The sequence below is a fragment of the Danio rerio genome, chromosome 25 (genome assembly GCF_049306965.1).
Source record: "Danio rerio strain Tuebingen ecotype United States chromosome 25, GRCz12tu, whole genome shotgun sequence".
Taxonomy (NCBI): domain Eukaryota; kingdom Metazoa; phylum Chordata; class Actinopteri; order Cypriniformes; family Danionidae; genus Danio; species Danio rerio.
In genome coordinates, this window is record NC_133200.1 from 20,859,221 (window position 1) to 20,875,914 (window position 16,694).

General features: G+C 36.9%; 1 protein-coding gene across 10 annotated transcripts in view; it reads right to left on the minus strand.

The window, feature by feature from the left end:
- atp2b1b (ATPase plasma membrane Ca2+ transporting 1b) overlaps positions 1 to 16,694 on the minus strand; it is a 55,276-nt gene that overhangs the window by 5,339 nt on the left and 33,243 nt on the right. For 5 of the 10 annotated variants that reach the window (XM_073942128.1, XM_073942127.1, XM_073942130.1 and 2 more), the window contains 13 exon segments: positions 14,075 to 14,200; positions 13,741 to 13,977; positions 10,267 to 10,413; positions 9,959 to 10,173; positions 9,630 to 9,872; positions 6,961 to 7,202; positions 4,994 to 5,231; positions 3,951 to 4,130; positions 3,107 to 3,194; positions 2,903 to 3,009; positions 662 to 853; positions 356 to 569; positions 67 to 278 (listed from right to left, as the gene is read on the minus strand). In XM_073942128.1, the coding sequence (XP_073798229.1) occupies positions 67 to 278; positions 356 to 569; positions 662 to 853; positions 2,903 to 3,009; positions 3,107 to 3,194; positions 3,951 to 4,130; positions 4,994 to 5,231; positions 6,961 to 7,202; positions 9,630 to 9,872; positions 9,959 to 10,173; positions 10,267 to 10,413; positions 13,741 to 13,977; positions 14,075 to 14,200 (2,441 nt within the window). 10 annotated transcript variants of the gene reach the window in all.

The window sequence follows — 16,694 nt, forward strand, 5'->3', positions numbered from 1 at the left end:
AACCAAACCATTCAGAGATGTTGCAGATCATTGGTACAGTCCTATAGTTGTTAAAATGTGACATACCTGGATAATAAAGGTCCCAAATAAAATGCTGCAGAAGATTATGTTATTGAAGATACCCTCGAAAACATTTCTCTCTCCATGGATCTTTCGAGCGTTAATCTCATTGAAGAGCTGCATCAGCACGAAAGTGTTAAAGACAACGGTGTAGTGCTCTGAAGGAGGAGCGTGAAGAGGAGCGTTCCTGCCACTGTCAATATCAAAGATCTGCTCTCCTGTGAGAAGGGTAGAGACATATTAGCTGATTTTACTCTTATTGGATGCTTAAAGATTACTTGGGGTTAAAGCTCACCTGCAAACAGTAGTGTGAAGATGATGGTCAGCTGATATACAGCATGTCCAAGGATGTTCTTCATCATGGTGCGGGAAATAAGGGGCTTGTTGCGACCGTAGGGTTTGCGCAACAGTAAAGATTCAGTGGGAGGTTCTGTTGCTAGAGCTAGTGATGCAAATGTGTCCATGATTAAATTCACCCAGAGCATCTGTACAGCTTTAAGAGGGGAGTCCTGCGTAAAGAGATGGACAAAGAAAAAAGTTATAGACAAAGAATAAGTGGTCTAAAATAGATGGAGCGGAGAAAGAGAAGTAGAATTCAGACCTGTGTGATACAGGCTCCGGTAAACGCCACTATGACAGCCACCACATTGACTGTCAACTGAAATTGCAGGAACTTCGAAATGCTGTCGTAAACGTTCCTCCCCCACATTACTGCTTTCACGATGCTGCTGAAGTTGTCATCGGTGAGGATGATGTCTGATGCTTCTTTAGCAACATCTGTCCCTGCAATCCCCTAAAAAATCAGATTGTGAATCAAATTGTATTAGCATTATTTCAGCATAAATGTTGGATATTTTAATTTTGACATTTAAATTTTTTTATAAAACTAGTAAGTAGTTTTTTACATCTGGTATAGGGTATATGCCGAAGCATGCTAATAGGACTTTTAATTTGCCAATAACCTGGGTTAAGCGCTTCCAGTCAACTGTATGCCAATGCAAAAACCGGCACATTTAAGGTCAGTTTTCTTTAAAAATCAGCGATCTCCACTGGCTGAGCGATATCCGATATAAAGTGGGTCTCAGATTGTACAAGAAGCACTGCATTAAATTACATTCACCCCGCCATGTCTTTATATTATGAGCATTTATTTTACCCCAGTATATTCAATGGAGCTTCTGCGCTAGCCTGCCAATTCTGATGGGCGCGTGCGAGTAAACAGCCTTTTGTCTCGTTTTACACTTGAACAACTAAATGAATTCCAAAGTCTGTTTAACTGAATGTATTTTAATTACATTACAACATCCGTGCTGTAAAAGGAACCGTATAAAATGGGAAAAAATTCACAATAACAGGTCAACCGGAAGTTTATCAGTATGGGAAACACACTAGCTCGGCATATACCCTATTAGTATGCGCATTTAGTCATTTTACCACAACTGGTTAGTCAAGACATGCAAATTGCCAGTGTTGAACAAAAGAAAGCAGGCTTAAAAGGGACTTCTGTGTTTCAAATCATCTTTGTTTAAAATTAATGTGGTTTTCACAATTGACAGCTGATATTTTCGCATAGTAAAATTTAGTAGGAACTATGCTAATTTACTTAAAAGTAACAATTTAGCTCTCCTAACTGAAATATTATTTTCCCTGTAAACAAGCCTGTGCTGGTGCATTTATGCCCCATTCACACTGAGCGACAGCGTCAACGCTTCCCATTCACTTTAAATGGATGACGTCAAACTAAATTATGGGTCTGTCAGTGCTGCTTCAGTGGCATTGCTCCCTGCAGAAGTCAGGAATTTCTCGACTTTTCAAGCATCAACGGAAAAGTCAGCCAATCAGATCGCTTTATGCAAATAACTCAGCTCAGACAGTGGCTGACTGCAGACTAATTTCATTGGCTGACGCAGCTATGATGATCACATCAGCTCCAACTTCAGACTTGCCCTGCATCAAGCGTTAATGCTAAAAACCCAAGTGAATAGGACGTTAGGGCTAGCCTAAGGGCCCCCTGAGGGCTGCAAATACAGGGCCCCTGAGAGTTTGCTCATTGGCAAAATGTTGACCCTTTGGTACTGGCCCTGCATGGGCAGCCCTATTCTAGCCCCAAGAGGCCCTCACTAGACCCAAACTAGCCCTAACACTCTGCTACGTTTGCAGGATAACAATGTAGCAAAAAGCAGAAAAGGTTTTCTTGGCATTAAAAAAGGTGTCACATTTATTTGATAATGTTTTAAAAACAAAACAATCAAAAATGATGAAGCCCTGTGTTACACATATAAGGCCAGTATATTGTGCAGTCATCTTGTTGGTAAACAGTACCTGTTGTCTACTGTATTTGAGGCATCATTGTGTCTCGCTGTTGTTTGTAATGTGAACTAAATCCTCACTTTGCTGATGAAGTGTTAGCAACAACAACACTACTACATATTCCGCCATTGTTGTGTATGTTTGTTTGCTTGCCTTTAATCTACACCTCCCTAAAAATGTACCAATGACATCATTGTTTTAAAGACTCATTTTCATGTGTTTATGATTTGTAATGTCAAAAACACTCTTGTCATGCAAACGAACAGGCAAAATGTATAAAAAGTTTCCCCAGAAGAAGAAAACTAATTATGTATAGAAATCTAAAACAAATAGCACAAGAACATAGCATGGGCCCTGTAGGAGCATGTTTGCTTGTGTCATTTGTAATTATTTTCCAAGATTCACGTTAAGGTTTTTTTTTTTTTTGTTCATAACTTTGTTCAAGCTAGGTTTTTCATGTTCAGAACTTTAAAACCTGCTCTTGCACTTCTTCTGTTTATTAGGGTGGTGTACAATAGGTGTAAAGCCGTACCATCGCAAAGCCAACATCAGCTTTTTTGAGCGCAGGACCATCATTGGTTCCATCTCCAGTGACAGCTACTACTTGTCTCTGTTCTAAGACGGTGCTATCGATTATACCTTAAAGAGATAAGAAAAACATCTCATATGCAGTAAGACAGCAATACAGTATGTACCACAAAGATGCACCACAACAGTCCTGTCTAAAACTCATTACCTTTAACCAACGTATGCTTATCAGTAGGAGAGGATCTTGCAAGTACCCGCAGTTTGGGCCAAACCTTGTCCAATCGTTCTTGCTCAATCTGAAATAAATAAATAAATAAATAAAATAACAAGTTCTTTAATATCAACTCTTTAGTTCAGTGGTCCTCAACCATAACCTGGGGACCTCCGCAACACTTCTTGTTTTACATGTCTCCTTGGAAAAACATACCTCATTCCTCAGCTCAATGGGGTATGTGCACACAGACTTTTAATTTCAGCCAGCCTGCCTCAGCGCTTCTGGTGAACTGTCTTGTCATTATAAAACTGCCACGTTTAAGGTCTGATTTCTTCACAAAATCTGAGATCTTCACTCCCTAATAGATACACGATATGAAGTGGGTCTCAGCCCTGACATGAAGCAATGAATTAAGTTCCATTTTCCCCCCTCATGTCTTTAAAATATGACAATTTATTTTACCCAGTATTTTTAATGGAGTTTTTGCACTAGCCTGCTCGTACTGATAGTCTTTTATTTCATTTGACACTTGAACAACTAAATGAATGCATAAATCTATTTAACTGAATGTATTGTAATTACATTACAACATTGATGCTGTGAAAGGAACCTTAGGAAAATGAAAACAGCTATATTAAGCTTTCACCGAAAGTTTATCATTGGCTGAAAAACACTAGCTGTGCATATACCTTATTGCACAGACTCCAGGACCTGAAAACTTTTGTGAGACTTAGACGACATGTGAAATGAGCAGTCCAGAGTGAGCTCAAGGAAAGTGGTTGAGAAGCACTGCTTTAATTGAACGAATACTGATCAAGATATGTTTTGACAACCTCACCTCTCCTAGTTCATTCCGTATCCGCCTGTTGAATTCTTTGCCTTCAAGGCACAGGAAGTCATCCCCGATATGGAGAATGCCACACTTTGTTGCTATGGCTCGAGCAGTGTTAATATTATCCCCTGTGACCATCCGCACAGTTATCCCAGCTCGCTGACACTTTTTAATTGCATCAGGGACCTGTAGGGATTGTAGCAGCCAGGTATTAGGTGTCAACAAACACATGCTGAATCATGCCCAAAGTATATTTAGATTTATATGTATTTTTGCTCATAGTATGACATAATTAGCATCATCAGTTCAGCGCGTGAATACTTTCGTATGTTTTTTTAACTACAAATACATTGTACACACAGATCAAGAATTATTTTGCAGTCCTTTTTTGTCCCTAATTTGTCTGCACTGAATTGGGCTGTTGTTTCACAGTAAAAAGGAGAGAGGGGCAGAACAACAAACAAGTGAAAATGGCAAAAACACAAATGCCTGTTTTGTCTAGTATGTGTAAAACATCAAAACACACTTTAGGCTTTTCAGTGATAGGAACTTGGTTAAGCAAATTGATATTTAGAGCTTGTCTTTTCCTTGTTTTTACTGGCAAATGTATAGTGTGTTTTCTACACATGACACAGCATCACTCGGCCATGATGAAGAGCCGAACGTAAACAAAGCCACTGCACCAAACTAAACTAGCATATCTTGCTGCTAAACTTGATCATTTATTCTCTTGTTTAGTCCAGTACTAATAAAAACAAATCATATAGAGTAAATAAAGACTGCCAAAAGTTATACCAAATCAAGCAGTTAAACATACCCAATTAAAGTCAGTTTGTCAAAATATTTCACCTTTTCCCGCTTATTAAGTCCTCTATATGATTTAGAAGTTTCCACACATGTATCTGTGGTTTAGACTGCATAAATAAACAGGAACAGTATATTCAATAGAACACCATGCAATCTGGTGTTTCCATCCAAGTATCTCCATCATAGCAACACATACGTGTAACTGACCAAATCGTGGAGTGTAAGTGAAAGTAAGCAATTACCTCTGGTCTTACAGGATCCTCAATGCCCACCACACAGATGCAGGTCAGTCCAGTTAGGATATCACCCTCATTATCCCAGTCAGGCTCCCCATCCGAAACAAGGAAGTCCCTGTAGGCAAGGCAGATGGTCCTCAATCCCTCAGAGGCCATAGGCTCTATCACCTGTGTCACCATGTCATCTCGATCAGTGGGTCTGAAATGTTTGGCATCACCATTGCTTGTCAGGATTTTGCAGCATCTGGGGAAATATTACATTAGATTAGAACAGAACTTGCTGGAATAGTCCTATCTATTTGAACTCTTCTATTTTTATTCATTCTAAACCAGTGGTCGACAACCTTTGTGACCGTTTTGGCCCTTCTCCCACCAAATAAAAATTGCATTGAGCTGTAAAACATGTTTGACCTATAAATGAATATAATACAGATGTAAGGAAGTGTGATTCACTAGGTGACACTAGTGTGGCTTCTATTGTGTTTTGACGTAAGCATACAGGAGGCACGCTGGTGTTAATTTGCACTTCTTTAATTAGATTGCCAATATTATCTGTGTCCTCTTGTTTTGACTTTTATTTGAATTTAAATGAATGAATACTGTGTAAAGTTTTGTGTCAACATTACTTATTGTTTTTTTTAATTCCTAACAAAGGGCAGCATTTTCATGCCTCATTTATTACAGGAAAATATTTGAATTAGCCACACTGGTCAACAGAAAGCAGCTTGGCTGAAAAGTGACTGGTGAATCTGGAGCCATTATACACAATCAATCACAGACTACATTCAGGGCTTTAATTTCATGATCTAGGTGCAAAGTCTAAAGCGCATGGCACAAAAGCATTAAGGGAGTGTCTGAGGCCACTTTTTGCTTTTATGGATGAAAAAATAAGCTTTGCATGCTAGAGAATGGTCTAACAAGGTTGTGCTTATTCTCTTAATGAGAGTCTTCTCTCACAATTCCTTTAAGAGTCAGTTGTGTCACGCCATGGTGCATTTGCTGTTTACATAGCGGACTTCATAAGTGAAAAAAACTAAATGCTTTACTAGTGAGAAAACAGTTCAACAGACCATCTGCAGTGAGGATAAAGAACGAGCCTCCTCCATTCAACCTCTTTACTTTCTTTTTCTCTTTACTTTATTTCTTTACTTTTGTGCAGTAAGGAAACAGTGGAAACTCACTCCACTGAAGACTTCTATTAGCCAACATATTTAATTTTGTTTGTTAAACGCAAAGATTTGTTGCAAAACTATTTCTAAATTCAGTTCTAATTTCCAGCAAACAAATAAATAAGCAATATTAATGAAGTATGGTCAAAAAATTTATATCCAAACACACGTCCTATTCATATGCCTCATATACATCTCCAAAACCCGACAGGTGGACATATCTAAACCATGGTGGACATACCTTATTGCACCAGGTGTATGATAGGGTCCTCAAAGTGTGATTCAAAGTATGTGATACAGGCATACTAACAAGCAAGCCACTAAAGTAACAGCCTTCAGTTCTACTCATAACAATTTGTCCAAGATTCAGACCAATATTTCCAGCATTGGAGACTAACAGACCTATAGCGTCAGTGGCTAGTTAACTTCTTGTGGCTGTGGAAGGGAGGTTTATTTGCACAGATCTTATAAGCTCTTTTATCACACATCATGACAAAACTGACAGTGGACAACAGATTACACTATTTTTATTACTGATATTTCACAGAAATATTGTGAAAGTAGCTTTATAATGTACATATAGCCTATGGTTTAGGCTATCTCTAATGGGCTATGGTAGCCTATTTTTTTATGGAAAGCTGGACCAAAACTCGGGAACACAAATATATATTTTCATAATTAAAACTTCTAAACTAAATAAAACTAAACAAAAATAAACATAACTAAAACTTCTAAAACTTCTAACTTCTCGGCTAATAAAACCATCAACAAAACAAAATAGTGTATAATGAAATGCTTACTTACTTCTTTAGGAGGATTTCTGAAGCTCCCTTGCTAAACATGCGGTAACTTCCATCAGAATTTTTCAGGACTGTACTCATGGATTTCCTGACTGAGTTAAAGGTGTACACTTTGTACAGTTTTTCCTCAGGATATTCACAGCGAATGGCTTGGTAATCCTTACGTAAATCAGTGACAAAACCTAGCAAGGCACATTCAGTTTTGTTCCCAACTTGACGGGGCAGGCCACCCTCTTTTTCAGCAGACTAGAAAGAAAAGAAATGTGGATTTAGAAAAGTCATGAAACCAATTATAGTCTTGAAGATAAAGCTTAAGTGATATTAATAACATCAAAACAAGATCAAAAGTCTAAAATATCAATTTAGCTTTATATTATATTATATTATATTATATTATATTATATTATATTATATTATATTATATTATATTATATTATATTATATTATATTATATTATATTATATTATATTATATTATATTATATTATATTATTCATTCATTCATTCATTCATTCATTCATTTTCTTGTCGGCTTAGTCCCATTATTAATCTATTGCCACAGCGGAATGAACCGCCAATTTATCCAGCAAGCGGATACCCTTCCAGCCGCAACCCATCTCTGGGTAACATCCACACACACATTCACACACACACTCATACACTATGGACAATTTAGCCTACCCAATTCACCTGTACTGCATGTCTTTGGACTGTGGGGGAAACTGGAGCACCCGAATGGAAACCCACGCGAACGCAGGAAGAACATGCAAACTCCACACAGAAACGCCAACTGAGCCGAGGCTCGAACCAACGACCTAATATATTATATTATATTATATTATATTATATTATATTATATTATATTATATTATATTATATTATATTAGTAGGCAGCACGGTGGCGCAATGGGTAGCATGAGCACCTCACAGCAAGAAGATTACTGCTTTGAGTCTCGGCTCGGTCAGTTGGCATTTCTGTGTGGAGTTTGCATGTTCTTTCCGTGTACATGTGGGTTTCCTCCGGAAGCTCCGGTTTCCCCTACAGTGCAAAGACATGCTATAAGGGAACTATATAAGCTAAATTGGCTGCAGTGTATGTGTGTGAATGCAAGAGTGTATGGGTGTTTCCTGGTGTTGGGTTGCAGCTGAAAGGGCATCCGCTGCTGTTGGCGGTTCATTTCACGGTGGCGATCCCAGATTAATAAAGGCATTAAGCCAAAAAGAAAATCAATGAATGAATGTTATAGATGTGATAGACATAGAGGACTAACACGCAAGCACATTTCTGTATCTGGAGAGATTTAGTATGGTAATGGATATGTATATGGCAATGTTGATGTGTTTGGTCTTGGCGGAATAGATCTGCTTCGCTGCTGCTTCTTTGATTATTGGTGTGGTGCCTGTGAGTTTTCCAATTAGGATGCAATTTTGGATTAACATATGAAAATTAAAAAATGTAATCCATACCTAATCCCTACCCCTAAACCCATCCCTAACTGTAAATTAATCTCAAAATCAGAGGGAATTAATAGATGGATAACAATGATACAGAAACACATTATCTTGAATGTAAACCCAAACTGTAAACTTATCTATTAAAAATCATTGGCTGATTGGAATGTTGTTCCAGTATCAACATAGATGTTGATCCAGGAACATGTCCTACTTGTTGAAATCACACTAATGCCGAGTTCGGACTGCAAGATTTTCAAAGTAGTCATGTCACAGATGTTTTCATACTGTGTGACTATCTGGGGTAGTGTTTCGTTGCTGCTTTGTTTACACAGCAAGATGGATCGGCGACAGAGGGTTTCACACTGCGTGACTTTAAAATAGAAAGAATCTCCGACAACTTTGTCCAAACTACGTCTCACAACCAAACATATGCGAGAAGTGAGATGGAAGCAGCGTGAGGTCACATAGTTTATCTTTCGCTATTAACTACATAATGAGAAAGGAGTCTTTAGTGGGGTAGAATAATTACTTATTTTGCTCACCTGGGTTTTAAGGGAACTTTTTTCTTTTTCGACCCTGTTGTGATATTGCTCAGATGATACATCAAAAACAGACACGGGTGCTCCTGTCAAATTTCCACTAGTTTTTTTGTCCAAATAAACTGAAAAGGAGCGCTTTTAGCTTCTCCCTCAACCTCCCACTGGCCTGCAGATACCGATAGTAGTAGATGCTGCTCTCTCTGTAGGTAATCGCCGATGTTATTTTCAGTCAAAACACATTTAACACGACATGATTTAAATCGCAGACAGATTAAGATTTTTAGCATGCCAAATATCTCATGGGTTTCAGCGACTTATCTGCAGTTCTCTGAGATCGTGGCTTTGATAGTTCATACTGTGTGATTGTTATTCATGTGAATGAGCACCACTTTGCCTGTGATTTAAGGCATTTGTCAGCGATTTCTCAAAACCTGTCGCAAGTCATAATCGGGGCTAAAATCATGCAGTCTGAACTCGACATAATCCAACATTGATGTAACCTCGTAGTAGATTTATACACAGGTGGAGCTGTGGTGGAGGAGGGATCTGAAAAAACTGCCACAGATTTCTCCCGCAAATAACACTGAGGTGTTTTAATGTAAAGCTCTGGCTGCTGAGGTGACAGTAACCACCACTCACCAAGCAATTTTTACCAATCACCAAGCAATTTTGTTTCTTACCATGATTTTTGAAGTGTATGCACAGTTAACGCCTATGCCTGTGACCAGCAGATTCATGATGTTTCCAGGAATCAGATCGGGCTCTGGAACCTTCTTGAAGTGTCTGCCTGCAATAAACACTTGAACCACTGTCATCCTGTTCATAGTTAGGGTGCCCGTTTTATCCGAGCAAATGGCGGTAGCATTGCCCATCGTCTCACAAGCGTCCAGATGTCTCACCAGGTTATTGTCCTTCATCATTTTCTACAGAGAAGAACACAGACGATTTTACTGCAGTACATACACTTTCATATTTGTCTTAAGACGTCTGCGAAACATAGACCACAAACCTTCACAGAATATGCCAATGAGATTGTGACGGCAAGAGGTAAACCTTCAGGCACAGCAACAACCAACACAGTGACGCCGATAATAAAGAACTTCACAAAGAACTGGATGTAGATAGGAGTGCAGTCTTTGATCCATGGAAGCCCTTGGATCCAGAAAGTGTCCACCAAAAAGAGCACCACAAGAATGAGGACGGTGATGGCCGACATGAAGAGTCCTGGCATAAAAAAACACACACAGCTTTTTTAAACAACGCAACTCATATTAATTGAAAAAAAAGAACATTTGTATCTTGGTAATGTTTTTTTACCCGCTTTTCCAATTTGCACAGCTAGTTTGGTAAGCTTTCCTTGAAGGACCGATTTTTCTTTCTTTGGTATCTTGGCTTTTTTCTGCTCTTCTTCTGTTCCATCATCACTGTTGAGGGGCTCCATTTCTACTGTACCTCCATCTTTCTCTGAATGACGCAGAAACCCAAGAACAATGTTTAAATCATGTTATTTATAATGTGTTTTAGAAATGTTTAAGACGCTTTTTGAAACACAAGCTGTAAATAATGAACATAAGCCAATCATTTCACTGCATTTCAGACTTCAATGTATCAGCAGGAGGTTTGGGAATTAAATTTAACGTTGTAAAGTCAAAGTGATGGTAGCTATTGACATGAAAGTGAGCGGGATAATACAATATGGTTCACCAAAGACAAAGAATTTTTTAATGTTCTACAGAAAAAGAAATAACCTATTTTTAGATAGCCTGAGGGTGAGTAACTGCAAATGTTTGTTTTTGGGTGAATTATATATAGATCTGGGTATATTTATATTTTTTTATTTGTAATCAGTAACTGATTACAATTACAAGACATTTTTGTCAGTAATATAATCTCTGAGATTACACATTTATGGTAATGTAATCTTTTGGATCACATTTACATTACTTTTTCATATCAAACATCAAAGTAGGATAATCTCAAAATACTCTGAAAGAATTTAAAGATATTACATTCTTTGTCACAGACATGAGCACTCAAAAGTTTTTTTAGAGTGCAATGTTTAAACAGTTAATACTTTAAAATACTAACACTAATATACTTTGCAAGTTGTGTTTGCTGAAAGTAAACAAAATATTATGATTTTAATATATTTACTTAGATTTTAGTGCATTTAGAAAATAGCTAAATTACAAAAAAAAAAAAAAAAAAAAAACATGGAATTCACAGCTTCATTAAGTAAACCCTAAGAGTGAATATCAATGTCTTATAACCACTCACTGCCAAAAAACTGCAGAGGATCACAAAGAATCAGAAACTTATTGACTTATTATTAAAAGTAAATGAGTCTGTAATTGTATTTTTTAAATGCTTTTAGAATTACTTCATATTTGAAATCTGATTACATAATCTGGATTGCATATAATTCATTACTATCCAACTCGGCCTCATTATACCTGTATATAAAGTTTTAAAATCCCCCCAAACTTTTGAATGCTATAAAAGAAAATTTTTTGCTAATAACTTCAACTTTTTTGTTTCAACCATGTGCGAAGAAAAGAGAAAACATTTTGCTATTTGAAGGCACTATGTGTTTGAACAAGAGGAAAAAGCAGAGCTTTAAGGCCAAAGGCTATAATCTTCTTAATGCTAATCAGCATGAGAAGAGTGAAGAGCACAATTAGCCACTAGCTGCAGCCATATGTTCACAGGTCAATCTCACATCTTGTACACTAAACACACACACACACACACACACACACACACACACACACACACACACACACACACACACACACACACACACACACACACACACACACACACACACACACACACACACACACACACACACACACACACCAAGTAAACAACTACTGACTATTTACCTGACTCGCCATAGCTAATGTTCCTGAAGTCATTCTCAACTGGTTTTGTCATACACATTTAACAATTTGTCAGTAATATCAAACCTTTTTATTTATCTTAATCTTATTATTTATTAAGCAAATAATAAAATAATACATCCAAACATTCAAACTAATTCTGGTTCATCATTTTATTGTGCATGGTTTTGTTCTCCATCTCTTTTTATAGAATGAAGTAGAGTGTGCAATATTTATTGTCTGCATTAATATTATAATATCTGTTTTATCAATCTTCAAGATGGCATTATAATGCATTTTAGATTTCATTCAAATATCATTCAATCTATGAAAAAACGGTATCCTTGCATGTGTTTTTGTATTTTATATTTGTAGTGATACACTATTGTTGCTAAATGAATTTGTTGTGAGTGAAAGATTCAGTGATCTATTAAAAAAGACATATAGACAACAATATTTTTTAACATAAATGATTAATTACTTACTTAATTATTACTTACTTACTCATCCTTTACTTGTTTCAAACCTATTTAAGTTTTTCTTTTTGGCTTGTTTAACCCTAAATAAGTAATATTGAAGAAAGTTTAAAGAATGAAATGGCAATAGCCATTAGCTTCCATAAGAGAAAAACAAATACTATTGAAATCAGTGTTGGGGAAAAAAGTAGTATATTACAATCTGTAATAAAAAAATAAATAAAACGGAACAAAATGTGGTACCTTTTAAGGACGCAATGTGAATCTATTTTAGTGTAAAATGCATTTTTTTAAACTTTTTTAAAAAAGAGATAAGGTAGACATAAAATTGTAATATATTACTTTTTATTTGTGCTCAACAGAACAATAAAACTCAAACTGGTTTAAAACAAGTATTAGGTGATTAAATTATGACAGAAATTAATGTACTATGTATGTGTGATTTCTTTTTTGTCAGTATTGCACACCTACAGACAAGTCATCTGACTAATACATTAAGATTCCTCCAAGATGGATTTGGGCCAAATTCATTTGACTACTTGACCTACCAAAAACAAAACAAACAAAACAAACAAAAATCAATGCCTGATTACATGTATCTGCCTTTAATTATTCAAATTTAGGATTTTTTTTTCAATTTACAATAAACCTGCACCAGTTGAGAATCACTGATCTAAAAGACCGTCACACTCTATATCCTGATACACACCTTTCTTTTTATCGGATGCATCTGGCTTTTTGTCTGGTAAAAAGTGAGATGGATCAATCACATATCCCAGAAGGCTTCAATAATTTGGAAATGATGTGTGAATGTATGTTTAAATATGATGTATCCACCATGGGCAAATTACTAAAGCAATGCATTACAGATAGGACTCATATTAAATAATATTTGAAAACTTATACTTGATCAAAGGAGAGTGTATACTTAAAGGGACAGTTCACCAAAAAATTTAAATTTTACTCACAATTTATTTAGTGCTTCCAAGGTTATTTATTTTGTTGAACACAAATGAAGATATTTTAAAGAAATCTGTTAACCAGTAACTTCCATAGTGGGAATACAAATACTATGGAAGTCCAGCTTTCTTCAAAATCTCTTTTTTTTGTGTTCAACAGAAGATAAAAAGTCAAACAGGTTTGTAAAGAGTGAAGAGTGAGTAAATGATGACAGATTTGTCAGTTTTGGGTGAACTGCCCCTTTAAAGCAGGGGTGTCCAAACTCGGTTCTGGAGGGCCGGTGCCCTACGTATTTTAGTTCCAACCATAATTAAACACACCTGAACCAGCTATTCAAGCTCTTACTAAGTATACTAGAAACTTCCAGGCAGGTGTGTTGAAGCGAGTTGAAGCTAAAATATGCAGGAAAACGGCCATCTAGGACTGAGTTTGGACACCCCTGCTTTAAGGAATTTCTTTCTAGTGCAACGTACTTTTCTTTTTGTCTTTCTGCTCCTTCTTCTTCCTCTCTTTCTCTTTCTTTTTCTCCTCCTTTTCTCTCCTCTTCTCCTCCTTCTCCCTCTTTTTCCTCTCCTTCTCTTCCTTTTTCTCCTCATCATCGTCGTCATCGTCATCTCCACCTCCGAGCAGCATGAAAATAATTCCCGTTTGAGAATTAACCCCCACTGCAGTGACCAGCATTTTTCCGGAGCCCTCCATTACATGTGTGCCTGAGTAAACATGGTAAAAGTGTACAAGTATTAGAAGGGCAAAACTGTGTCAGTCTTGACAATTATTGTATATTATCTAAAAAAGCAGATGCAAAACCTGAAAGAAGAATGGGGTCTTTGTCCAGAGTTTTTTTGACGTGGTCCGACTCTCCAGTGAGGGAGCTCTCATCAATTTTTAGATCGTTGCCTTGGATTAGTACACCATCAGCAGGAAGGAGGTCACCTGCAAGCACAGAGCAAAGGACAGATGGTGTTGTCTAAGAAGAAACATGCAGACAGATGTGTGCATCGCAAGCCAAAAGAGTGATTTTTATTCGAAAACCAACCAAAACATCAGAACAACAGACTAATGGAAGGGAAAAATTCATATATTTGAACATGTCTTTTTTTTTTTTTTTAAAGATAAAGGTATAGATTATTTAAAAATTAAAGTCATTAAGCAAATTTTTTTTCCACTTTTTCCACTATTTTTCCAACAAAAGAAGATTTTCTTAAAAAATGTTGGGAAGTAGCAGCTGTGGAAGCTATGGATGTCAATGGATGCTGACTTCCAACATTCTACAGCAGATCTTGTTTTGTGTTCAACAGAGGAAAGAAAATCAAAAAAGGTTTAAAACCTCTTGAGAGTGAATTAATGGTGTGGAAATATTTTTATTTTTGTCTGAACTATTCCTGCAGGCACAGGATATCAACATGACGTCATGCTGAAGTTGTACCCCAACATCGTGGGGACATTGAATTTTGTTTGGAAATAAAAATCAGGTTGACGATTAAATTTGAATAATATTTTATATTAGTGCTGTTTTTAATACTATTTTAATTAAAATATAAAAGTATTTGAAATAGAATGAGACTTAAGGACTGCCTTCCTGCTTTGCTACTGTTCAGACGTCTTTGCTTTGCTCCGCACTTTGCACTTTTGCTTTTTATATTTTACACTGGAGATGTCCAGATCTGAACACGTGATTGGAAATAGGGCACGATCACACGATTTCAGACTTTTTATATTCATTATTTTAGCACAGAGTTAGACCTCTTTCTTGACAGAAACAGCAACATGTGCGGTATGACATCACTTTAGTTGCAGAGACGCTATGGGGTTTGGGCAAAGTAGAACACGAATGCAACTTGAAGCAGAAATTGCGAGTATATTTGTGGTCTGGATGTATCATAAAGCTGATGACAACAACATTGCCATAGCAAACTGTGAGATATATAAATTTGCGATTGCCTGCCGGGTATTTCAAGAGTTCGCCCTTAGCTGATGATTGATTATGAAGCTTGTTTGGCATGCTGTCCTGGAAGAGAGCCCTGAACTCGTGAGATCCTCGAGCCCGGGGCTCCCTCCCGTTGCAGGGCGAGAGAGTCCGAGTTCAGGTAGGTCTCGAGAACTCCCCTGCTTGATAATGTTGGAAGTAGATTGATGCTATGAAGTGTCTATGCTGTCAATTTAGATTTGTCAATTTACTTATGTTACATGTTTTGAAAACCCACGCAAACACGGAAAACAAGCAAACTCTTAAAGCCGTGGTGCTAACTACTAGGCCTCCGTGCTACCCTGACAAGGAAATGGGAGGAGTAGGGGTGGAAGGGGGGATTCTTCAAGACGAAGATGGCTGAAGTAAGATACTCTGGTTATTTATAATGGTTAAGGAGTCGTCTGATTGGTAAATCAGTGTTAGTTAATGTGAACCAGGTGCTATCAATCATAAGCTTGTGCTCCTCTCAAAATTAGTTTATAAATAAACTTCACTTTAAGTTGTGGGGCTATTCGTTTTTATATTTGATTTTTTTTATATTTACTGTTGCACTAAAGTCCAAAAGTGAAGAATAGATGTTATGTATTACTTGATTGTTCAAAATACCTCACAGAACTGCTCTGCTTGTTAACAGAACTGTTGAATGTTAATATAAGGTTAACATCCTGGATCTGTTTCTTCGCTCTTTTTATTCTTTTTTATGTACTTTAGAAGTATTGGATCAGGTTTCAGTATCGTTAGATACTCAAAATCTGAATATCAAAAACTCAGAATTAAAAAAAAAAACCTGATTAAGACATCCCTATTTTATACTGTAATTTTAATTTGAGCCTATCAGCACAGTGCTCAAACAACACAGCTTGAATATCAACATGGAAGCAACAAACTTTCTGAAATACAACTTTACTAACAAGAGTGGAATTATTGACTAAACAATCCTCCCGCTACCACCAGCTTATATTCCTAAGATGGGAAAACACAGATGGCTGTGAAAATGCCTCTGGTTCGGATTGATTCAGAATATCACCGCTACACAAACTGCCAAAAACTTTCACAAAAGATTGCAGTTTTTGAAACAAAGTTACACACAGAACCACTTCATCCTGGACTCCCACATCATACAGCCAGTGAGTCCTGTAAATCTACTCCAGCTACTGTTATGAGCACAGTAAAACAAAATGAAACTTTGAAAATAAACATGATAACCGATGGCATAAACAAGATTATGGTGCCTTTAAAGCACCATATTAAGCTGTTTGGGGAAATTAACTTGTGTAATGTGTAATTTAGCTTGTTGTGACTTCAGAGTATCTGCAAAAGTGCTTGGCATGGATTTATTGTCTCTCAAAAGACAACTAATTAAAAACAACCTTTTTAGGTTAGTAATAAATCTATGGTTGCTGGCTGAGAACAAAGTCTACTTTCAATCCAAAACATCTGTCTCTAGAACTGAAACCT